Consider the following 24,786-nt stretch of genomic DNA (forward strand, 5'->3'; position numbering starts at 1 on the left):
AGCGCGGCGCGGGCGCCGTACTCCGTGCTCCCGCCAGGGGGCGGTGGCGGCACGGCCCGCGCTCCCCGCGCGGCGGTTGGGCTCGTTCCCTGCCCGCTCCGCCATGTCGCTGCCGCCGCAGAAAGCCTCGGAGCTGAAGCAGATCATCCACCAGCAGCTGCTCAAGGTGGGGCTGCCGCCGCGGTCCGGCGCCGGAGACACTTCCCGTGGCCCTGAGGGGGCTGTGGCGGCTCCTCAGCGGTGTCACCCCGCCGGGGTGGCGGCGGCACCCTCTGAGGCGGCGGCGGCGGCAGCGCCCGCTCCAGAGCCTCGCTTTGTTTCCCCAACCCGGCTCGCTGCAGGTGGTGTCCGGCCGCCGTTCCGTGCTTTTCTTGTGGCTTTTTGAGCGAGGGTCTTGAACTGACAGGGAAGTAAGTAGGCAGGCTGTAACTCCTGTGTCGCTAGTTGGTGCGGTAGTGAGTATTGCCACCTGTCCCACAGGAGAAAGAAAGGGGCGCTTGGAGCGAGGCCGGAGGAGGCCAGCGAGAGATTAGAGGGAGGGAGCGCCTCTTCTGCGAGGGAAGACTGAGAAAATTGGGATTGTTCGGCCTGGAGAAGAGAAGGCTCTGTGGAGACATTATAGCAGCCGTCCTGTAGCTGAAGGGAGCCTGCAGGAAAGATGGAGAGAGACTTTTTACCAGAGCGTGTAGTGACAGGACAAGGGAGGATGGATTCAGGCTGAAAGAGAGCAGGTTTAGATTGGCTATTTGGAAGAATTTTTCACCGTGACGGGTGGTGAGGCCCTGGAATAGGTTGCTTAGAAAAGTTGTGGATGCCCCATCCCTGGAAGTGTTGAAGGAAAGGCTGGGTGGGGCTCCGAGCAAGCTGGTCCTGTGGAAGGTGCCCCTGCCTGTGGCTAGGGCCCTGCAGTGAGAGCATCTGAAGGTGTTTTCCAGCCCAGGGTATTCTGTGATTCTATTTCAGGTCCCAGCGGCTGTGTCCTTGACATCCTTCCAGTGTAAGAGACAGCTTTATAAATCCATCCGCTCTCACAGCTCAGATGATGGGCAGACATTCTCAGAGTTCCGTTTGAGCTTAGGAGAAGCTCGCAAGGGAGATCTGCTACTTTTGTGTCTTACCTACAACTATATAAAAGCATATCTTTGCCCTTAAAATATAAGAAACTGTATATAAAGCTTGAATTTTGAGGGAGACAAGAAATCGGAACATGACCGTTTTGTAATTTATGTTTGCAGATCCTTTTTTAAGGAGGGAAGTTCAAGATGGGTTGTTGTTGTCAAAGAGCAGTGAAAATGCTTAAGTTTGGTATGCTTGTAATTTTTTTTTTACTGGGACAGCTGCTTTTGTAAGATAGTGGCTCATTTAATTAGTTCTGAGAGGATCAATATTTTGGTGTAGTTATTTCTGTGTTCCTAGGAAAACACCCTTAGCCTCACAGACTTAACTGTTAAGTTGTACCTGCTGCCATCTGCTGTACAAAGAGCTGGTATTTGTGACATATAATGAATTTTCTTTCAGATGGATGTCCATGGGAGAATACGAGAAGTTCTTGCTGAGACTATACGAGAAGAGTTGGCGCCTGAGCATCAGCAGTTATCCACAGAAGATCTGATAAAAGCCCTAAGACAGCGAGGAATCATTGATGATGTTATGAAGGAACTTAAATTTGTAACTGTAAGTAGCTTTTGAAGAGGGGAAGCACTTTTGCTTACTCCTCTTACTGGTGTGTTTTGAGCAAGTGAAAATATGCTGCACCTGGAGGTTTGTAAGGGTGTTACTTTTGTGTGACATTATAGGAGCAGAGATTAATGCATCTGCTGAAATTGGTTTGGTGACAATACTGCACTGGAAATATTGGTTCAGTTTTAGAAGGCAGTATACCTAAGGAATGGCATTCAGGTGAAATGGAGGATTCTTTAATTTTAGAAGACCGTGGTAAGAGCTCTGCTGTATCCTTTGACTCATTAAAAAGTCTTAATTGTAATTCCAGGATGTGAATGAAAAGGAGAGGACTTCGGCTCCAAAACCATCAACACATTTTGTTGACAGAGACCCACCGGTTTTGAAAAAAAGTATGTTTCTTGTTTGTTTAAATGTTTGGATCATATAGTTTTGAAACAAATCTGAAGTCTGTAATTTTTGCACTCTGAATTAGTAATCCAGTATGAGGTGGATGGTTCCTCTGCTTATCCACAGGGAGTAAACTCATGTAAGCAGCAGCAATCAGTGTTATTAAATATGACTTATTATTTCATTTATTCTACACTCAGATAACTCCCATATATTTTAAAATCACTTTCTCCTAAACATGTGTTTCAAAAAAAGGTTTTTTTTTGCTAGTCTGCTGTTATTAGCTGATACTTAAGAATTTAAGCTTTCTAAGATCAGTTTGTAGTCTCTTCATTTTTATTGCTACGCTTTACAGCTAACATTGACCCAACACGGAGGTATCTTTACCTTCAGGTTTTGGGTGGAAAAGCTTTTCTGGAGCATCTTCAGGAACCAGAGCCTCTGCCTGGCCAAATGTGCTCTACCTTCACTCTGTGTTTACATTTTCGAAATCAGCGCTTCCGTTCCAAACCTGTACCCTGTGCCTGTGAGCCAGATTTTCAGGATGGTTTTCTACTTGAAGTACACAAGGATAGCCTAGGTAAGGAATATTGTGGGTTTAAAGCTGATGCTGTTGGGATTTTTTCTGACGTAAGAGTTATTGTGAAATATGTTTGATATTATTTGGTGGGTTTCTTTCCTGTTTTTTGTCACATTTTCCTAAGGAAACTGATTACTGTATTGGGTTGTGCCACTTGTAGATCTTTCTCTGCTCTTGCATCTTTTCATTCTTTTTCACTCTAAAATAACTTGAAATTTACCACCTTTATCCATTCTTAAGTGTTAATTCCATTTTAATTTTTTTTGTATCTAAACTGGTTGTGCTGCAGTGCTCAACTACAAGAATCTTTTTGCCTTTACTGTATATTAGCTGTAATCTTTATGTTGCTCTGTCCTTAACTGGGTTTGGTTTTAGAGATGGGACAAGTTGCTTTCACTTCTGGAGTCAAGATTTTTCTTTATACTCACTGCATACATTGCATTTTGTTGCATACTTTTTTTTAAATTCTGAGGAGAATTTGGGATGATAATCTTGCTGTTTTATTTTGGTTTAATAATGGCAGGTGATGGAAGTAAGATGGTGGATGCAACCACTATGTTGTCTATATGTGACCCAGTGCACATGGTTCTGATCAAAACAGACACATTTGGGGAGACCACACTAGTAGCATCCTATTTCTTGGAGTGGAGGTCTGTCTTGGCTGCAGAGAACAGCATAACAAACGTTGCTGTGGAACTCCTGGGTGTAGGTAAGCATAAACAATAAGCATGTGATGATGACTTGAAATATTGGGTACTGAGCTTGCTTGCAAGCTTAAAGCAGTGTTTTTGATGGAGTTCACTTTTTGTTCAATTCGGAAATAACTGTAAAGTATCCTTAGAAAATGCCTAGAAGAGTTAATGGTCAGATTTTTCTGTTATCAAGCTGCTAAAAATGAGTATTCCAGATTCCATGTAATTATGGTCTTCATGTCTGGGAGTTCCCACTATTGATCATCTGCAAAATCTGGTTAAGTTATCAAAAACAAACCAACCAAACAAAAATCCAGTAGTTCATCTCCAGGAGTGTATCTGATCAGTGCACTGAGGAGTAAAATTCAGCTTATGTGCTTTTCATAGCAAACTAACAACTGCTGGAGAAAGGGATCTCTGCTCTGCTCCCATTTATCCCAGTAGCTGGAAGCATGTTTTCTGAATGGCTTTGTTTAGGTGCTTAGCAGTTAGTACTCATTTGTATTTCTGTGTAGCACTTGTACACTGTCCACTCCTCAGGAGTTCCAACTTATGTTTTTAGGATATTACGATTTAGTGAATAAAGACTAAGTCTCCTGTGGCTTCCTACAAGACTTTTTACAAGAGCTTATCATTATATGGACAAGGGGGGATGGATTCCCCCCTTGAATGAGAGTAGTTTTATATTAGATATGAGAAAGGACTTACTTCACATGAGAGTGGTGAGGCAATGGAACAGGTTGCCCAGAGAAGCTGTTGATGCCACATCCCCGGAAGTGTTCAAGGCCAAGTTGGATGGAACTCTGAGCAACATGATCTAGCGGAAGTGTCCCTGCCCATGGCAGGGAAATTGGAGCTAGAGGATCTTAAGATCACATCCAACCCAGGCATTCTCATTTTTTTTTCCTGTAATGACTGAGAAATGTATAGTAAATGAGTTTAATAGTCAGGTGGGTGATGAAGCAAGTTAAATTTAATTCTTATTAGCTTTTTTCCAAGTAATAAAGTATCAGTCCAATAATGCAGTGCTTTTTCTTCTTTTCAAAATCTTGTCAATGTACAAAATGCATCAAGAACATCAAAGCATACTGCCACCTCAGATAAACAGACAAACTGTTATGTAAGGTTTCCATTGATTGTATTGCTTATAGTCCCATCTGTAATCTGTTTTGTAATGCTTCTTGTTGTTTATGTAATTCAAAATTTTTAGCATTAGGCAACAACATTGAGTTGGGGGAGTTGTTTGTTTGGTTTTTATTTTGGGGAGTTTTTTAAAGTTGAGTAATCTCTTTGTATGACAACCAGGGTCCCTTATAATAAACTGTGTCTTGGAAAGGATGTGCTTCACTCACTTCCAACTATTTAAGTTTGAGCTACTTGTGTAATCAGTAGGAATAGGCACATTCACAGTGTGTGATTCTCTGACTTGGTTTTGGATGTCTGTTCTAGACACTTCAAGAATACCATTCATCTCATATGCCCTAGTATTGGCTGCAAATGGGGCTATGGATAAGTGTCTTGGATCTAGACACCTGGCTGTTTTTTACCATATTATGCTGTTATGCTTTCTTACAGTCTCATTTGAGTTTGGAATTTAAACAAAGATTCTTACTTTGCCTATATTTAAAAACATTTAGTTACTTTTTGTGATTATATATAAGGCTAACATATATATTTTAATCATTTGCCCCTGCCTGGCTGAAATAATCTAAGCAAATTGAATATGAGAGAACTGATGAAAATCTATTTTGTTTCAAAGGTACAGAGTCAAAGGTTTCTGTTGGTGTTTTAAACATCAGACTGGAAATGTATCCACAGCTTAATAAGACACTTTCTTCAGAAATAACTAGTACTCAAGTAAGTAACTTCTGGGAGGGCTAACTTATTCTTTTGTTGGCAGCGGGGGGGAGGTTTGGTATAGAATTGTAGATGTTGAGGGCTGTGGGGTTCTTGAATGTTTGATACTTTTTTTTTTCCTATTGAATTTAAATATAATTACCTTTCTTAAACTTCTTTGTCTGTACTGAACATTACTCAAAATATTACTTTCATGGTTTTTTCTAATTACTTGTATCAAAACCCCTGAAGAAAAAAGGAAGATGCAATATAACTAATTTTCTTCAGGCAGTATATATGTTTTCTTATGCTCGTTTCCACATGAAGCAGTAATTTCAAGTCAGCTATTCTGCTTGGAAAGCCAGTAAATGTTGGCCTGAAGGTACATGCAGATATTCTTCTGCACATTAAAATTCAAGCAATCCTTCTGTACAGAAATATGTTACTTAAAATGAACAGTGATTTGTCAAGCTTAATATATGAACCTACAAACAAGAAATACATCTTGAAGTTTTTCTTAATTGCATTTCCATTTAAAAATACTATGGATTTGTATGATGCACTTAAAATAATAAGTTTTTTTTACATATGCCAGGATGTGGTGTTAATGTACTTAGTGATTATGGGTTTTTTTTCTCCTGTTTGGAATTAGTATATGTAGGATTGGGTTTGTTTTTCTTACCTACAGTTCACTTTGGAACGTCAGAAAACAGCAGAAAAAGAACGTTTATTTCTTGTGTATGCCAAACAGTGGTGGAGAGAATACCTGCAGATCAGGCCTACCCACAATGCAAGGCTGGTAAAGATCTTTGCACAGGTTTGTAAATTTTACAAATTGACTAATCCTTTCTTTAAGTTACCTTTCTTTTGTTTTGAACTTTATGTGTATGTGGAATCTGTATAGATTTATGATGTGGTTATGTTCAGGTCAGGGCTACATGGGGGGTGTCATGCAAAAAAATTAAATTTGTAAGGATTGAACTTTGTCCATTGAAGCTTAATAGCATGAGGCAGACAGCAGGGTTGCTCCGACTGCCTCTGATGTACAAAGTGAAAAAGTCTGTGTTTAGTCTTTTCCTTGAACACTCACAAATGGCAGAGACTTAGGTGATCTGTACAAACTATTTCAGATAAATTTTGTACCAGAGAAAAAAGTTGCAAAGAATGGACTTCCTAGGTCAATTGAACACATCCATACATTATTTGAACTCGATGCTCTGCAATGCAATCTATCTGGTTAATGTCACACAACAGCTACAGTCGTAATTGCTGGAGTCTAATAAATTACTGTGTCAGTTGCTCCTCAGTAACTGTTCCTCAGTAAAACACTGGGATGATCCTTGCATTTTTCATGCTATGAATTTAGTCTGTGTAGTAGCAATTTTCCTAGCAGAGTAACTTCTTATTTCAAAGTAGTGTCCTGAAGTGATCTGTGCCTCCTGTTTCTCTTCGGTGAGGCAACAACTTCCCTTTCTGGCTGTACTGTGAGTGTGCAGGAATGGTGTGAACTTCCAAATCCCAGCCAGCAGCTGAGCCCCCACTCAGTCACTTTCTCACTCCACCCCAGTGTGATGAGGGAGAGAATAAAAAGGGCAAAAGCAAGGGAAAGTTCTTGGGTTGAGATAAAAATTATTTCATAAATGAAGGAAAGAAAGAAAGAAAGGAAAAATGGGAAAACACCAATGCAAAGACAGTCACTCACCACCTCCCAGAGCAGACAGATGCCCATATAGTCTCCAAAAATTTACTAAAAGTCTGTTCGCTACCTCAACCAGTTTTATTGCTGAGCATGACACTATATGGTATGGAATATCCCTTTGGTCAGATCAGGTCAGCTGTCCTGGCTGTATCCCCTCCCAGTTTTTTGTCCACCCTGAACCTACAACTGTCTGATGGCAGAATGAGAAACAGAGAAGGCCTTGACACTGTGCAAGCCCTGCTCAGCAGCAACTAAAACACCAGTGTGTTCCCAGCACTGTTTTGGTCACAGGTCTAAAACACAATGCCTGGAGAGCTGCTGTGAGGACAACAAACTCCCTTCCAAACAGACCAATACAAAGGCTTAAGGGTTTCAAGGCAGGGTATAAAGAGGAACAAGTCTTTGTCTTAAGTAGGATAGGAACTAGGCCCCTGCTAGTTCAGTACCTATAGAGAGCTTATCATGAGTCTCCCACTGGCTGTAGCAAATCTTAGTAAAACTTTCTGGGAACAGAAATGAGTTTATTAGATTAGTTTGATAATTTAGTAACCATCCGGATTGAGATGAGTAATGCAGAAACAGGCATAATATATATGAGACTATATTAAAAAATAAATCCTGCCTGTAGGGGTTTTTTTAATGCTTTTGAGCTGTGAAATAGATTTCAACAGGATTCCAGTCAGCTTCAAATAAATGCTGCTTTTTTCCCATCAGCTTGCTGGAAAAGCATGACAAAACCTTAAGAGGGACAATATGTGACTACAGTAAAAATATGTGACTGTAATTTCCTGAAGCTGCAGAGATTTAAAAGGCTTTGATGCCTTTGTAAAATATATGAGCATAAAAGTACCAATTTAGCCCAGTGAGGAACAGAAGAGCTCTATACTTGAAATAGTTTTAATAGTTGATAACCATAGTATTTGCTGCTGTGTGTGATAAACCAGACCTTTTTAAAGTCATATTTTTTCATTTTTCCAAGAGCTTAGAAATTCTTAGTATTATTGTTTAATTCATATAGGTCTAGTTGCTTAATTTTGAGTAATTTTTATTGCTTGCTGTTATGAAAAGAGGTATTCAAATTCAGAAGCAAATAATTTTTGCTTTTAAACTCTAAAATCAGTTGCTGAGTATTTAATGCTTTTGGGGGAAGGTATTTTTGGGGTTGTTGTGGAATTCAGTGTGTGAGATTTGTTCTGGCTTGTTTTTATGCTTGATGATAATGTGGAAATTGGTAGTGAGAAGAGCATGAACAGTTCCTCACCCATTTAGGAAAACTAATTGCAGCCTGTACTGTTCCTGGTGTTTGAACATTTAGTCTTAGTGACAGAGCCAGAATAAAATCTAACTGTGATGCCCTTAAATGAGTTTCCTTCATGGTCTTGTGTCCTTATTCTGGGGGTATTTTCGCGTCTTGCCGTTTTTGAGTGATACTTGTTCCAGGGAGGATACACCCCATTGGAACAAAAGAGAGTATAAGTTAAGATGAACATTTTGTGACACTTGCACTGCTGGCAAATAACCACATTTTCCCTGTTCAGGATGAAAACGGAGTGAACCGCCCGGTGTGTTGCTACGTGAGACCCCTGCGGGCGGGGAGGCTGCTGGACACGCCCAGGCAGGCAGCGCGCTTTGTCAGCGTCCTGGGCTACGAGAGAGCCGCGGTCATCGGCGGGGGCAGCGGCAAGCAGGAGCAGTGGTGCACCCTGCTCGCTTTCCTGTGCAGGAACAAGGTGCGTGACAGTGCCCCGTGGGTAGTGTAGGTGTGGGATTCTGATGGAGTCGGGAATTTAAACCGTGCTGCAAATGCATGGAGTAAGATCAGATTGGGAAGATGCTGTTACAGTCATGTGTTTAAGGTGTTCTTAAAGAGAAGCAGGTGCTAAATAGTAGACTAGAAGGCCTTGGAACAGACTTCCTTTATTGCTGTTGTTGGGGTCCATTTGTCAATACATCTCTTTGACCCTGAGTCTGCTTTTCTTCAGTTGCATTTCCAACAACATGTATTATTATCCAATGAACCCCTGCTACTGCGCAGGACACTAGTTAAAATCCTGGACTAATGCAGGAAGAGTAGGAACAGTCTCTCTAATCTCTTTTGCTGTGTCGTTGGGATTTTGTTTTGTTTTGTTTTGTTATTTTTGGTAATAGATGGGCTAAAATGTACTGACAGTCCTTATGTTCCATTTTTGCAAGATAGGAGTTTTCACTAAAAGTTTCAGTTTAGTTCTTGGTGGTCTGACATTTGTATCATATGGCTATAATAAATGAAACAAATTGTAACTCATTCTGGTTCAAAGCTCTTCTGTTGTATGAGCAGACGTAACAGTGATCACTTCTGATACCTCTTTGGAGTGGTCAGTGCTTTCCATTCCATGGATATACTTCTGCCTTCAAAAACACTGTCAGTGATGTGTTTGCATTTAAAAGATTTGTTCATGGCAGCAGGAGTTGTATCCCAGATTTTCGACCTGCTTCCAAGACCACACAGAGCAGGCATTGGCTGTTGTCTCTGAATATCATATGATGCATAGATGCCATATAAAGGCAGCACCACTAGCTTTCAGATGGAGATGGCAGTAGGGACTTTGAGGATTCTGTGTTTGGAGGCACAGAGAAAGGTGTCCCTTCAAGGCACTTCAAGAAGTGGAAATCTCTATGGAAAATAACTGAATTTAGCCCTTGAGACACCAGCTGGATCATTATTTTTCTTGTGAAAAGTGGTATGGTATTATTAAAATAATAGAGGTTCACTACAAACTTGTTTGAACTTACTTTTCTGCATATTTCCCTTTTATGCTATGGTAGGGGAAGATTGTTTTGTCTTGCTACATCCAAGAACTCTGAATTTTACATTTTCAACATTCTGAATAGTTATTTGACTAAAGAGTCTTACTGTTCTGCTTCTGAATGCTGTACTTTGTGTTACGAAGCCTTCATTGCTTGAGCAATTTTTGTTCTTACTTTACAGCTAACATTTATAAAAAACTCAATAGACAAAGAATATTAGACATTGCATTTGGAAATCGTTGCCTGTGAATTATCAGTGGTAGTAATGTGTTCATGAGATAAATATTTTTCTGACTGAAGGAAAAAGCAGTCGCACATGATTTCCAGCTGGCTTACAGCTGGATCTGTGGGGCACCTTGTTTTATCTTTGTCTAACTTCTGAACTTTGACAGCACATTCAAGGAAGTGAAATACCAGTAAAATCACATTTTATTAAGTGACAAATTCCATAACTGTGAGAATGCTGTGTCATTTCTAGTCTTATCTTGGCTGTTTGTCTTAAATATATTTTTATGTTTAATTAGAACATTGGTTTTGTTGTCATGGGTCGATAGATTCTGGTTTTGGGTTACTTGAAGGTATCTTCATAATCATAAGAAATGTTTCCCAGTATTAATCATAGACTATACTTGAACAAACAATATAAACAGTCTCTCAGTAGAACATGCATTTAAACTGATATATTCTATTACAGAAAACTAAAACTTGTCTAGTTTAAATGGTAAGATCCTGACTTTTGATACATGCTTTAGATAAATAGGAGAGTAACATGACTTGTTGAATGATGGTTTGAGAAATACCACTATTTTCTTTCTTTAAGAATGCCTAATGCCTAATACTCAAAACAGCTTATTAATATTTACTGTCTAGGGTGACTGTGAAGATCATGCTAACCTTCTATGCAGTCTTCTTCTTGGGTTTGGATTGGAAGCCTTTGTGTGTGTCGGAACGAAAGCAAAAGGAGTCCCCCACACTTGGGTAATGACTTGTGGATCTGATGGAACAATTACTTTTTGGGAGAGCTTAACAGGACATAGGTGAGTAAAAAGAATATAAGAAAACAGAACAATGTATATTGAGATTTGTGTAGGATATTTTTGCTGCTGTTGTTTATGGTTTTTTTTTAATCTTCATACCCTGTCATGTTATCCAGGTGATGTTTATCTTTGAATCGTTTTTCTGTGTACTGCTTTTGCTTGGAAAATGACTGATTGAGTGTGAGGGGAAGTATTTAATCAGTTTGTAATATATCAATGTCTTTAATACTGTATGGTGACTGTTCTGTGTCTTACAGCAGCTGATTGACATCAATGCTATCGCTGCCATCATTTGTAAAGGAAATGAAATCTGACATGATTGTTAGGAACCCATAGTTTTTTCTTGATTTCATCAGTGAAATCAGTGTTGCATTACTTTTTTCCCCCCTGCAGAAATCTCTCTAAGTTCTCTGAGATTTTCTGTTGCTTGAGTCATTTGCAAAGGGCACATTTAGTTGTCTGGTGTACTAAAGCTTCTGGAGCATGTTATATTCAGTGCTCAAAACAAGCAATTCTGTTTTGCCACTGTTTGAGTATCCTGTGATTAGCATTTGCAGGTGTATTTCTCCAATTGTGATGAACAGCAGGAAAACTGTATGAGCATGTTCTTAAAGGTGCAAAATTTAACTGCTTGATTAATCAGCTTAGTTTTCTAGATTTAAAGAGTAAAAGTGATGTATTATTTGATTGTATATTATGCCTCCAAAGCATGTATAATTGCATTTCTATAAAGAAATTAATGACATTTGGGGGGGGAAGATTGATGACAAACTGGGCTTATATTTTTATAGGAGAAATGGCTATATCTGTCCCATCTAAATATTTTTACCTTGCCTTGAAATAAGCTGTATTAATAAATTGAATCTTTTTGACTAGGTACATCCACAGACCTATCAACCCTGATGACCCTCCAATAGTTGAACAACCCAAGCCACTGTATCCATATCGCACAATAGGATGTATCTTCAACCATCAGAAGTTCTTTGGAAATTGTCAGCCCTCTGATGCTGTGGAGATCTGTGTGTTTGACCTGCATGATGAATCTAAATGGAAACCCATGAGTGGAGAAGCAATAAAATCTGTGTGTCCTCCTGGAGCGACATCTTCAGTTCCCCCTTTTCCTCCTCTGTGTGCTTCTACAATAGATGCTGCTGCAACAAGCAATGAGATAGAAGTGCAGCTGAGGATCCTGGTGTCTGAACACAGAAAGGTGAGAAAGATTGGCACTGACCTCTCCTGGTAATAGAGGTTCATGTGTTAACTGTGTACTTGTTTTGGATACCCATTTGTTAGTTCGTATACTCCTGTCTTTGCAATGTGCTTCCCATCAGCTCTTGCAGAAATGTATGAAAAGTGAAATAACTGAAAAAAGTTAGGAAAGACTGTAATGAGCTCGTTTAGACATGATACTTACTATTATTTGCAGTGGTGATCTGTATCCTCATGTGTGGGCTCTTTCCCCCCACCCTGCCTTTGCTCCTCATTCTGAGACTGTGATCTTCAGCTTACTGGCACCTGCAGACCACCTATGAGTGGTCTGTAAAAGCTCCAGGAAGATCAAATCTGGTTTTTAGTGGGCTTTGTCTATCCAGCATAAATCTTTCTGGTCCCTAGATAAAAGCAGGCTTTTGGCTTTCGTGATCTCACTCTGACTGCTTTACAAAATCGGAGATATTTTTAGAAGGTAATTTTGTCCTTTACCAGGATTTTTACCAGGCATAATGTCCCAGAAAAGATGCTTCCTGTGCTGGATATGAAGGCAGTGGTATTTTAAGTCTCTGTTAGCTTATGTGTGTTTTTAATGAGGTTTCTTGATTGTTTCTGTTTTTCTCTCCAAACAATGCTCAACCCTTAGGGTGGTAAAGGAATTCTCAGAGTATGAGTCTAATGCAATGTTGCATGCATACATGGTAGATTTTTCTACTTCTTTGCATTTGGGGTGGTAGGAGGAAAGTGGAAAGATGGATGGCCGAAAGAAGGTGCCTCTGTGTTTTGGGGAGCTGTTGTGCATCATTTTTTCAGAAAGGGTTTTCCACGAGACATTTGAAAAAATGTCAGGTGAATCTTAGTTGATCTTTTCCATATTTTTGCTGTGTATTTATGCATCTTCTTTAATTTCATGCAGGGATACTGTAGCTGAAGCATCTGGTTTCGACTCTGCTGGCCTTATGTTTTAGTCTAATGGTTCAACTTTGTTCCTTGATAAATGTTTGATACTTGTGGTGCTGCTTGGTTTTGGTGGTGATGTTTGCTTCTCCCTGTTGGTGTGTGAGTCAGTATACAAATACCACTGCTTCATGGGCTCACTGCCATTAACTACCAATGTAAAGATTCTTGGATTTATTTTAATCTATACAGTAGGCAAGTTTAGGCATATCCTGATGTACCTTCTGCACAGTTGTCATCGTTCTGTGACTTGCCTCCCAGGATCTTGGCCTTTCAACTGTTTGGGATGACCAGCTCTCCTATGTGTTGTCACCAGCACTAGCAGCCTATGAGCTCGAACGCACAACAGGTGTTTCTGCAGGAAATGAGGAGTTTCAGGATGCTGTAAGGAGAGCAGTACCTGATGGTCACACCTTCAAAGGGTTTCCCATCCATTTTGTGCACAGGAATGCCAGGAGAGCATTTGCCACGTGTCTTCGGTAAGTTGAAATGTAAAGGTATATGTTACAACTAAATTGTAGTCATTTATTATGAAGTGCAACTAATTTTTTTTTAAACAATGAATTATAAAGAAAATTAATTTCCTTAGATTAGAACTGGAAGAAGAGTTGTGTGGTATATGTAATGTGTCATGGGGCACAGAGATTTTAGGTTACATTGGTAATTCAGTGGTGATAGATCTCTCATGGATTAAATTGAAGAATGAGGAGTTAATTTAATTTCTTGGCAATTGTTGAAAATGATCAGTGGTTGTGTCATTGTTCTCCAAGGCAACAGCTCTTGCACTATAGAACAATATTATTCTTTGTAATGACAGACTCATGGTATTCATTGTTACTAAAGTGCTAGTCACATTTGAAAAAAATTGCACTACATAATTCAAATTTTTAACAATATCTTAGGATTATCTGTTACTCCTGTGTTTCTTTTTGTCATATAGGTCTCCTTTTTGTGAAGATATAATCTGTTGTAGGGGAGACCAAGTGCGACTTGCAGTTCGTGTACGAGTGTTTACATACCCTGAATCTGCATGTGCTGTTTGGATCATGTTTGCTTGTAAATACCGCTCTGTCCTTTGAAAAAAACCCAAATTATTCATACCTTTTTAGAGCTGCAAAATAATGTATGTGGGTATAAAATGATTCAATTAAAAGCTAGTATTGTATTTTATATAAATGCCACTGATTTTGAATACCAGTGTGTGTATTGAAGGGGATTGTGTACACAGTGATGATTGTATTTATAAAGAGAATTTATTCTTTCTAATAAAATTTACTTTTAATATTTATAGGAATGTGGGTCAAGTTACTTAAATGTGTGCAAAAAATACTGGCTTGTTTTTTTGCAGTTCTGAATTGGTGTAAAGAGTTTGTTTAGAAGTAGATCTGCTTTACCTCTACAGAGTAAGAGACTGTCCTACCTCTCCTTTCCCTGTAGTGTACAGGGTGTACTTGGTGAGTGACTGAGATCCAGAAATATTGATGTTTAAGCATGTGTCCTTTAGAAAACAAAATTTATTTCTGCCTCTCTTGGATCTACCAGTAATTTCTACATTCAGCTTCTGAGAACAGTTCAGTCAGATAAAGGTAATCTTGTTAATCTATGATTATAATTTATGGATTTATTTTTTAAATAATTATTAAGATTCATAAATACATATATATATATTTGGATACCCAAAGATGTGAATGTGAATAACTATGATGGATTAGATAAAGCAGTTAAACCTGATGCCTTTCTTGTCATGTTAGCTTAAGAAGTTTCTGAGGTAGAAGTTGTAACCAGGCCATTTTGCTTGACAACCATTCATGATCTTGTCTAATTCTGACACTCAGATCTGTACTTAATTAACCATCTGCTGTTTTGTCTGTCTTAAACCTGTGGGTGATGATTTTGCTGAGTGTCTTTTAAAATCTTCGTGCTTTGCAAAATGGCAAGCAGTTGGGCTTACTGGAGTTTTCCATGCCATACTTCTCAGGTTTTCCCCCATGTGGACTCCAGGCATCGTTCCTTGAGGCTGGAAAATCTGAAATTGTTTGGTTTCTTCTGTAGAAGCCATTCTGTGTCAGTGATATCTCATGACCACCTCCTTTGGCTCTACTTGTAAGAAAGAGGCGACTCTTTCTGCTGGTGCTGGAGCAAAAAAAAAATTACCTGATCCTAGAGAAGCTTTCAACACATAGAGCAGGAGTGAATGTTGGCATTTTACATGTACATTTAATCAGCAGTGTGGCACTGTGACACCATTTTTGTATTCTTTTTTTAAGAAGTGTTAAATACTTCCTACAGCACCACTGAGGTTTTTTAAATTTAGGACTCTGATAGTACATTATGTACTTACTGGCCCTGCTGCTAACTTTAGAAGTCTGGCTTTATGTTATCTTTCTTTTTGAACTTGAAAGATCAGAATGAATTCATTTGCCTGTTATACAGTGTACAGGGTGCTGATAAAAGCTTCACTAGCACAGTTTCTCCCCCAATTGCATTTTATCCAAATGTAGCATGAAAGGCTGGATATGCAATATATGCATGGTGAATATCAGCAAATTTAACAGCGTTTTTAAGTGCCAGTTGTATCTTATGTGCAGAGCTGTATGTTACACAAGAGGAAAGAGGAAAAAAGCAGCGGCGTCCAGTACAGCTGGACGTGAAGTGAAAGAGGGGAGAGGAGCTGGAAGTGGAATGGGAGAGGGGAGCTGGGAGTGAAAGGGGAGAGAGGAGCTGGGAGTGGAAGGGAAGAGAGGAGCTGGGAGTGGAGAGAGGAGCTGGGAGTGGAAGGGGAGAGGGGAGCTGGAACTGGAAGGGGAGAGGGGAGCTGGAACTGGAAGGGGAGAGGGGAGCTGGAACTGGAAGGGGAGAGGGGAGCTGGAACTGGAAGGGGAGAGGGGAGCTGCTTGGAGCCGGGCGCTGGGGTTCCTGCCCAGCTGCCGTACCGCTCCTGTACGGCAGGGGGCACTCCCAGCGCTGTCCCGTCACACCCTCCCGGCTCCCGGCGGAGCAGCTACGAACGGGAGATTTTTAGTCCTTTTCATGTTTGAGAGGTAGAACACTGAAGAGAGAAACGCCGTGTGCTCGGTGTGAGCTCTGCCTATTTAGTCTGATGATTATTTTTCTGCGTGAAAGTGCTTGTTTGCCTGGAGTGAAGCTGGCACGAAAAGCTGTGCACTCCTGGTGCCTAGGTGTGTTCAGGGGCAGGGATGACGTTCCCAGCTGCTTGGAAGACGATTCCCATGTTTTTCCCTTTCCAGTCTGGGCTGGTTCAACTCTGCTAGTCTCTGTACCCTGACCGTTTCTAGCCTTACTGCTGCCGAGGATGGAGCTTTCCCGGAGGAAGTGTTTGCTTTGGGAGGGCAGACCGTGGAATTGAAAGCCACTGTCCCTCCTGCTGTGAAAGCGGGGACCTGCTGTATCCGCGATGGCGCGGGTTGGTGTCAGTGTTTAACACTTGGCGGTGCAGGGAGTGTCATCCTGCGTCCCGCCAGGAGCTGTTTGTTTCTGGGGGTGGTGGTTACCAACAGCCGGCGCAGAAACAGCGGCCCGCGGGTTGTGGAATAAGTGCACCAAATCACCGTCCGTGTGTCCGGCAGACGTGGAAGCCGAGCGCTCGGAAGGCGATGCGGGCGGTGGTTGCCGTGGCAGCGCCGGAGCGAACGGCCGCGGCCTTCCCCGTGGCGGCAGGGGGCGCTGCGGCGGCGGGCGGCGCCGTGCGGCGGGGGCGGGCGAGGACGAGGACGCCATTGCGTTGCTATGAGCTGTCGCTCCCCCTGCGGCGGCGGCGGCAGCGGGCGGACCGGGCGCCGATCCTGTGCCTGCCTTCCTCCTGACTCCTGCCTGTTTCCTGGCTCCTGCTGCCTGCCGCGCGGGTCGGGCTGTCCGTCCGGCGGCCTGGTGGCACTAGCGGGGCGGAGAGGATGAGCACGGCGGGACCGGGCGGCAGCAGCAGCACGAGCGGCAGCAGCAGCAGCATCGGCGCAAGCAGCAGCATCAGCAGCCGCTGCCGCGGCGGCGGGGCCGGTCGCTGAGCGAGGAGCACCGCGGCGGACGCAGGGCATGGAGCCCCAGCCCGGCGCCTCCCGCCCGGCCGCCGAGGAGGAGGAGGATGGCGGCGGCGGCGGGTCCGGCGGGCAGCCGGAGGCGCTGTCGCTGGAGGAGATCCTCCGGCTCTACAACCAGCCCATCAACGAGGAGCAGGCGTGGGCTGTGTGTTACCAGTGCTGCGCCTCGCTGCGCGCCCGCGCCCGCCGCGGAGAGCCCCCCGCCGCCAGGCTGGGGGCGGCGGCCGCGCATCTCCGCGTCTGGCGGGACGGCGCCGTCACCCTGGAGCAGGACGAGCCCGACCGGCCGCCCCCGCCCGCCGCAGGTAAGGCCGGGGGGCCGCCGGCCCCGCGCAGCCCCCGGCGGCAGCAGCCAGGGGTCGGGTGCGGGCGGCCGCCCGTCTCCATCAGCCTTTGTCCGGGAGGTGACTGTCCTTCCCGCGCGAGGGTCGCGGTGGGCGAGCGCTCGGCTCCTCGGACGTGCCGGGGGCCGTGGGGGGTCTGTGTGCGTGTGTCCCTGTGTCCCTGTCCCTGCAGCATCTCGGTGTCGTGCGTGGAAAGGCAGAACCCGTCGCCTCGGATGCGATCGCCTGCGTGCAGGCACGGGCAGGCGAATGCGGGTTCAGTGTTTTATAATTGCGTCGTCTCTCGTGGTGCGTAATCAATCCCGTGCCATCCGCGCACCGGAGCGCCTGCTCTTGGGGTTCCGCCGGCCGCGCCGTGCATCCCGCAGGGGCTCCCGGAACAGCCTGGCATCAAAAGGCACTTATTAGAAATAGATCCATTTAGATGTGTGCTGACACTAAGTAAGTGAGAAAGCCGTGTACGGGGGCTTAGCACCTACCATCTGTTTCGTTAAAATACTCAGGAAAGCTTATTTTGCATTGGAAAGGAAAATGAGGACGCATGTCTGTTTCTCAGCCTTTCAAAGCTTCTGATTTTGAGTGTGGAAAGCAGTATTGTTTTGTTGCAAGTAAAGCTCGATTTCTGAAAAGAAATCAAAGATGGGCAGCAGAGGGATGTGGTCTGTTATCACATACATGATGGTATTCCCCGGTATCAGCTCAGTCCCCGTTCAACGTCACAGAATTCTCTGGGAAGATAGAGGTTTTGGCATTTTAAAGTTGTGTGACTCAGAAGGCAGAGGTAAATTCACAAAATGGGATTAATGGAGCCCTCAGCATTTAGAACACTAATATTATGCTTGGTGTTACAATTTAATGAAGCCTTTTGATACAGTGCCTGTCTGAAAAGTCTTTTGGCAGAGATTTGCAGTAATCCAGTTTGGAGCTAGTGGTACATGCAAATATCAAAATATATTTAGTGGAAGAAGGGACATAATTTAGTTCTGCAATTGTAATGAGTCTAATAATGACTTCCATTTAAATGTGATCTGGTGTGCTTTTAAAATTGTTTTAAAAACCAAGTCTTTGTAATGTTAATTAAATGCCAGACCAACACCCAGAAATTCCAGGAAAATGCTCTCCTGACCAAGGCATCTGCATGTCACAAGCACATTGAGGAGTTCTGTATTGCATACTGTGCTACTTTTTCTTACAGTCTTTTGAGAAGGCATCAAGACTTTTTCTTTTCTCTATCCTACTGTAGGATATACATTAGTTTACTACATATTTCTTTCTTTTGCTGCTTTTTTCTTGCTATTGATGGACTTACCCTATTTCCTCCTATAGTATATTATTACTGGCTGTAGGAAGGTGTTGGATGTACTTGAATATAAAGTTCAGGCTCCTCACTGATATCTTGCACATTTAGTTTATGCTAAAGCTGCATGTCACATCTGCTTTACTGTGAAAATATTTCAGTAAATATTTTTATGTGCTAACCTGTGTGTGTGTTGATACCACAATTAAATTTTTGGATGGGTGAGATGTTTTTTTTTTAATCTTCCAGCCCTGTCTATTTTTTCTCTTTTTTTGACCTTATTAGTGTATGTATTATTTTGTATAACACCACATGCATGTGCTTATTTCTTGATAATCTTAAGAGAGGGTATATATGTATCTAAACAAAGATAATCAGTCTGCTGAGACCTCCCAGGAAAGCAGGAGGCGGGAGCTATCCCAGGGAGAGTACCCCTTCCAGTGTGTATAATAGAAACGGGGAGGCGGGGATTTTTCTGCCAGCTGTCCACTCCTAAAACACACTCGGTGAGCCCGCTTTTCCATCAGCCGCAGGCTGGCAGGCGCCTGGATTTGAAAAGAGGCAGGATGCCTTCTGGGGTCCTCTCCCTGCCCCTGGCCTTCCTCAGCTACCTAACTTAGAACAGACTTTGGAAATAGAGGGCACTCAGCCTCCAAGCTTTCATGAGGGGTTTTGCGTGCTCTTAGATTTGTGAAACCTGTGAAACCTTTCTGGTTTTCACTGGAAATTGTCATATATGCCCTGTCACAACAGAGCTTGTTGGGAATTGACTATGCTGGATATTGAGGAGCTGACAGGCGGCTTGCTTCTGGTTGGTGTCTTTCAAACTGTTCCTGTTCTTTTCCTTACTGCTCACTGCATTCTCTTCGGGTGATGATTAATGAGCTTCCTCAGCCAGTTACAGCTTCAGCCTCTGGAATGGGTATTTGTTTGTAGGCTCCTGTATTCTCTTAGCACAAGGGAAAGCTTAGGAAGAACCAGTGCCCTGGCGCTATGGCCTGGGGAGCAGTACAGCCTAACACAGGCCCTGAAGCTCTATGGTTATGGTAATTTACTTTCAAGATACAAATTAAAGTTGTCTTTAAAAGAAGTACTGATTATGTAGAAACTGATGGTATTTTTACAAAGCAGTTTCTCGTGAAACAGTTTTCCAGTTCATGCTCAATACTTCAAATTCCAGGTAACAATGCATAGAAATTGAAGAAAAACCTCCTTGACATAGGAAAGAGATGAGTTTCACTGATAGTGGGGCAGAAAAATGCCCTTGGAGTTGAATCCCAGTCCTTAAACAAAACCAGAGACTGATTTTCTGATCTTTTCAGTTTTATCTGTGATCTATTAATATTTTGTTAGTTTAAAAAACAATTAAGGTTTTGGTTAAATAGAAGTAAAAAGATGAAGGATGAGAATGCCACCCAGTTGTTCATTTTCATGTCACCATTGATATCACCTGAATCCCTGACAAGAGGAGGATCAGGAAGGATTCCTGGTAATTGTTTTCCTGCCTTTGTGTTTCAGACAGTTCTGATTTAAATGCCTTTGTCAGGAGGTTTGTTAGAGCAATAGGGGTTCTGAGTTGTAAAGCTGTTTTGTTCTAGCAATACATAAGAAATGTATAGGTGTAGGTTGGTGCATAGGTTTGGATAATTCACAGGAACAAATATTGGCTGTTAGTCTCTGTTTTAGTAAACAACAGACTCCTGTGTGGGCAAATAAAGGAATCCCTGAAGAATGGTGTCTTTGGGTAGTGAACATTCGGGCTTTGTCCAGGGTTGAGGCGAACGATGTGATCAGTCACGCCTGTCAGTGGTGTTTGGGAGAAGTCGGAAGCAAACGCAGCCGTGGCACAGAGTTTGCTCTAGAGATGCACATGAAGTGATATTTTACAGAGCAGTGCAAACCTTTTTACTTTTCCAGAACCAAAGTAAGAAAGAATATTTTGCATGAATATGCAAAAAAATGCAAAGCTCACTGTGGTTTCTTAGTATGGATCATTGTCTGACATCTAAATACCACAGAAGTGTGGGTTGCTTCAAAATACCCATGATGAAATTGGAGATAGAGCGTAGAATATATTTTAACTAATGGGTGCTTTAGCAGTCTTTGTTAGATGCAATTTATATGAAAAGAGCTAACAGTGGCATCCAGTAAAGTGCCAGATGCAATAAAAAATAACTTCTGAACGAGCTAAAATGTTTGGGGTAAACATGTGGTTTGACCCCTCCAAGCTCTCTTCGTGCAGAACTACATTTACACACGTTTTTATAAACCTGAAGCAATAATGAAATGATAGATACAGGAGCAGAAAACACGCACAGGAGCTGGCAATTGACATCAGACCCAGGATCCAGCAGCACCAGGATACTGTAGAGGCTGTTTCATGTGGGTTGTGTCATCGCTGCAAGCTGGATAAGGAGAGCTCTTGCTTTTCGGTGCAGAGGCTGTGCCACCTCTTTCCCACAGAAACATTCTGGGGACGAGCAGGCTTGGTAAAATGCAGATTTTCCCTGTGTGTTTTGTTAGTGCCAGATCCCTGGCTTAGCAAAGTCAGCCACCGACTTTGGGCATTGCAGTGAGCTCCTGAAGAAGAACAGCCATGAGGATCTTGTAAAGGAGCAAAGATGGATATTTTGAACACCGAGCCAGGCTGACATCCAGCCATTGGCTGTTGAGGGCTGGCATGGATGTGGTGCTCCTCAGCCTTGCCTCTCCCTCCTGAGAGCCTGCCTCTGTAAATAGTGACAGTGGCTCTTCTTTTGCCTTGTCCTCCAGCCCTAGGAGAGAATGCACACAGGGAAGTTACTGCTGGCCTTACCAGAAGCAAGTACTATGCAGATTTTTCTCTTGGAAATCTGCCAGGCATTTCAGCAGGAGGGCATAATGCATGGAGTATTCTGGCTTTGATTCAAAAAGATCACAGAAAAGTTGACTGCATGGTGGCTTTCACGGGACTTGGAGGGCTCAGGGTGAGACATGCTGAAGAAGAATAGTTTATGTTGTCTTGGCAGTTTTAATGGCTTTCATGTCCCTCTTACATACTTGTGTGCCCAGGTTTTGGAAGGCAAGAGTGGAGAAAGAGGATGACTAAATGCAAATTCAATTTTTGTGCATGAAGACATTCTTATCAGTCAGTCCCTGGTGGAGCACTGAGGAAAAATGTGCATGATTTTTAGAGAAAAATGAATGTACTGCCATTTTTCTTCTAATTTTGTTGACCCTTTTTAAAGATGATGGATGGGAGTAGCCTTTCTTGCTTTTTAAATTTTGAAAGAGGTATTGCCATGAATCCTAAAATAAGTAGTACCTTTAGGATGAAGACTTAATTATGTTCAGAATTCAGATTTAGCTCAAGGGTATTCAGAAACATCTGTATTTAAAAATAGTAAGGCTTGATGTATTGAGCCTCACTTTTTGTGCAAGGATTTTAAGATAGATACCTATATAGATATTTTAATGTTGGAAGTCAAAGTAGGAAGATAGTAGTACTAGACAGCAGAAAGGAACCTCGGTGAGTTGATTCTTCTGTCTCTTTTTGTACTGATCTGTGGAAGAGAGAAAGCTTAGGCCTCATTTATGCCAGGCTTTCTCTCATCAGTGTTGTTCCCAGTAGTAAATATGAACTGGAAGCCTTCCAGTCATGGCTTATGCACGTGCATCCCATGCACTAGGGCTTACATGGGCTCTCTTATGATATTATGTGAATATCAGCAGATGTTGGGCATCCTATTGTAGGCAGCTCTGGTGGGGGAGGACAAAATAAGAAAAGAACTCAGCACAAAAAAATAATGTATTTGGTTAAAAAAAAGGTGCATATTTCAAATGCCTGCACAAAAGAAATGGAAGGAAATTGCCAACAGGGATAAATGACCTTAGTTACCTGTATTTATATGGAGAAATGTTGATGGTAAGTATGCAGTGAATGAATGAAGTCTGATTTGGCATTGTCTGAAAACTGCATTTTTTCCTAAGGAAAACACTGAACTTTGAGCTTTGAAAGAAGAACTTTGAGGTGTTGTGGGCTCCTGATATTAATAATGATTGAAAGTAAATGATAAGACATTTGTACTTCAACAGAGGTTTTCTTGGCTAATGCAGGAAAAATGTTGCTGTAGAAAGGAAAATGGAATTTTAGTTGTCATTGTTAACAGTGATTGAAGAGTAGAGTGAAAAATGAGGCATATGCCATGATGTTGCAGAGAGTTAATATCATGGCCCCATGGGGCATTGCTAGAGAAAGAACAAAGATGCTATTTTTGGGGGAAAAAATAGGTAATGGATAATGGAGTCCAGCTTCAGGGCTGGCTGGAGGTGATAGTTTACCCCACAGTGCCCAGGGAGAGCTGATGAGTGGGTCTGGGGGAGCACAAGAGGAGCTTTGAAAATGAAGACAGAAGCAGTGTATGATGTGACAGAGGGGGAGAGAGAAGGAGACAGAGTGCCTTGAACAGGATGATTCAGAGCAGGATGTGATCAGAGCGACAGGCAGTGCAAATGACCCACATGGCAGCAGAGCTGTGGATGAGGTTTACCCAATCGCGAGTGCGTTTGCCAAGTGTGCAGTAGGAATGTTGCAGGTGACAAGAGGATTAAAGGTATGTAACATCCATGTTGGCAATGAACATGTCTTTATGAAAGTGGGGAAGCTTTTTTGTAATGTCTGTTGAAAAGAAGCTGAGGAGTGTTTACTCTCTGTTTCTGAATTAGTTTATGATGTTACAGCACTGGATCCACTAAGGAGACAATGTTGTCCTATTCCTGACAAAACCTTAAAACAGCTTGCATGACACATGCAACTATGATTGCATTACTGAATTTTATTTCTGTGCATTTTAGGAGGAATAAAAGGAGATGAATCACTTTGTATAGGGTAAATACAAGACTGCGAAGACATAGCTGAGGTAGAGAAGAATTAAGAGAAGTCCTTTTTCATTTACTTGAGAGAGTTTATTAACAGCTGGTGAGAGTTCTTAACAGATCAAATAGTGCTGTGTTACCAGTTTAGAAAAGCTGTAACCAGCTTGAAACCCCAGACCCATCAAACATGATGGCAGAAACTGTTGATGACTTGAATGGAGTCACAGTTCTGCCAGGAGCTCGTATACTTGTTGAATGAGCAGGCAATTGGGTAGCTTCAGGAAAATTAGAATATGATCAGAGTAACAGAAATTTTCAAAAATAAAAGTGAAGACACATGAACTCTGCAAATTCACACTTGTTTTTGGGAAGGGTTGGTATCTGTACAGGCCAGGGGAGAGTAAATGCACTATCTGTTTTTAAGCATCTATGGAAGAGACTGGCATCTATGGATGGTGTTCAGCAGCACTTGGAGATGCAGAGCTATCACAGTATTCATCTTAGAGTAACAAAAATTGATGTGATGCCTGGGAAAACTTACAGGTTTGCTAAAGAGAGTGAGCAGTAGAACATAGAAAAATCATATGTTGATCACAGCCTGGTGCAGAATAGAAATGAGACAAGACAAAGAGCAGCCATTTAATTAAATCTTAGGAGGTAGCACTAAGGTAGCATGGATTTGTTAATTTGCAATTGAAAATATTTTTATTACAAAATTTAACAGGGTATTAACACTATCTAAGACCACTTAGTCGTCAGCTTTGCTTTGTGCAATATACAAAAAGATTGCTTATGACTGTTCAAGATGAGGAGTAACTTCAGCGAAGTGTTGAATGGAGCAAAAAGAAGGCATGAAAAAAGATTGGCACAGGGAAGGAAAGTCCTGATTGCCATTGGTCTGGAAACCTCTCTAAGAATTTTCCTTGTATTCTCGTAACAATTTTTACAGTTCTCTTTCACAAGCAGAAAAATGAGGCATGTAATTACTAAGTCCTCAGCTGTAGTCTGATACAGAAATCATGAGTCATATCCAAAAAGCCACAAGCTCTAAAACCTCATCCTATTTCTTTTTACCTTCTAATTACAGTTTAGAGGAAGGATATGTTGATCCTCAAAGCCTGAGTATTTTTCTTAAGAACTTGTGTCTGTGTTTCCTGCTCTGAGGGGTCTCTGATTACCTCTCCTAATCCAGTCTGCTTCCTTCCATTTCTTCATGTTCTCGTGCTTTTTGACCTTCTTCCCTGCATCCTGATGTGTCTTACTCCTAAGCTGTCCTTTGCCTATGTTTGTCTTTGTCTTTTTCACTTTTTTTTTCTGTTTATTTTTGTCATGCAAGTTTTCACTGTCTGCCCTCAGCCTGGCTCACTCC

At 42.1% G+C, this 24,786-nt stretch overlaps 2 protein-coding genes across 6 annotated transcripts in view; both read left to right on the forward strand.

Annotated features, from left to right (window-relative positions):
* Nucleotides 1-12: 12 nt before the first annotated feature.
* CEP76 (centrosomal protein 76) lies at nucleotides 13-14,155 on the forward strand. Of its 2 annotated transcripts, none has more exons than XM_085052500.1 (12): nucleotides 13-166; nucleotides 1,519-1,674; nucleotides 1,991-2,072; nucleotides 2,426-2,650; nucleotides 3,174-3,359; nucleotides 5,102-5,199; nucleotides 5,867-5,995; nucleotides 8,416-8,607; nucleotides 10,535-10,701; nucleotides 11,578-11,911; nucleotides 13,129-13,346; nucleotides 13,808-14,155. In XM_085052500.1, exons 1-12 carry the CDS (start codon nucleotides 104-106, stop codon nucleotides 13,944-13,946), a joined length of 1,989 nt encoding a protein of 662 aa, XP_084908626.1. In that variant the 5' UTR covers nucleotides 13-103; the 3' UTR covers nucleotides 13,947-14,155. The 2 variants fall into 2 exon arrangements, with proteins under 2 accessions (XP_084908626.1, XP_084908627.1); XM_085052501.1 differs by lacking the exon at nucleotides 13-166 and adding an exon at nucleotides 193-410.
* Nucleotides 14,156-16,557: 2,402 nt separating this feature from the next.
* The window catches only part of SPIRE1 (spire type actin nucleation factor 1), a 124,931-nt gene continuing 116,702 nt past the window's right edge, over nucleotides 16,558-24,786 (forward strand). For 2 of the 4 annotated variants that reach the window (XM_085052499.1, XM_085052497.1), the window contains exon 1: nucleotides 16,562-17,227. In XM_085052499.1, the coding sequence (XP_084908625.1) occupies nucleotides 16,918-17,227 (310 nt within the window). In that variant the 5' untranslated portion in view covers nucleotides 16,562-16,917. Of the gene's footprint in view, nucleotides 17,228-24,786 lie in introns of all 4 variants that reach the window. The other 2 variants (XM_085052496.1, XM_085052498.1) reach the window with 2 other exon arrangements.

This window comes from Lichenostomus cassidix, chromosome 2, assembly GCF_008360975.1.
Source record: "Lichenostomus cassidix isolate B80296 chromosome 2, HeHo_3.0, whole genome shotgun sequence".
Classification (NCBI taxonomy): domain Eukaryota; kingdom Metazoa; phylum Chordata; class Aves; order Passeriformes; family Meliphagidae; genus Lichenostomus; species Lichenostomus cassidix.

Coding starts and splice junctions, on each gene's coding strand:
- CEP76 (XM_085052500.1), top strand. CDS start 104: ATGTCGCTGCCGCCGCAGAAAGCCTCGGAGCTGAAGCAGATCATCCAC. Junction 5,200..5,866: donor CAGAAATAACTAGTACTCAA/GTAAGTAACTTC, acceptor TCTTACCTACAG/TTCACTTTGGAACGTCAGAA. Junction 8,608..10,534: donor CTTTCCTGTGCAGGAACAAG/GTGCGTGACAGT, acceptor TTTACTGTCTAG/GGTGACTGTGAAGATCATGC.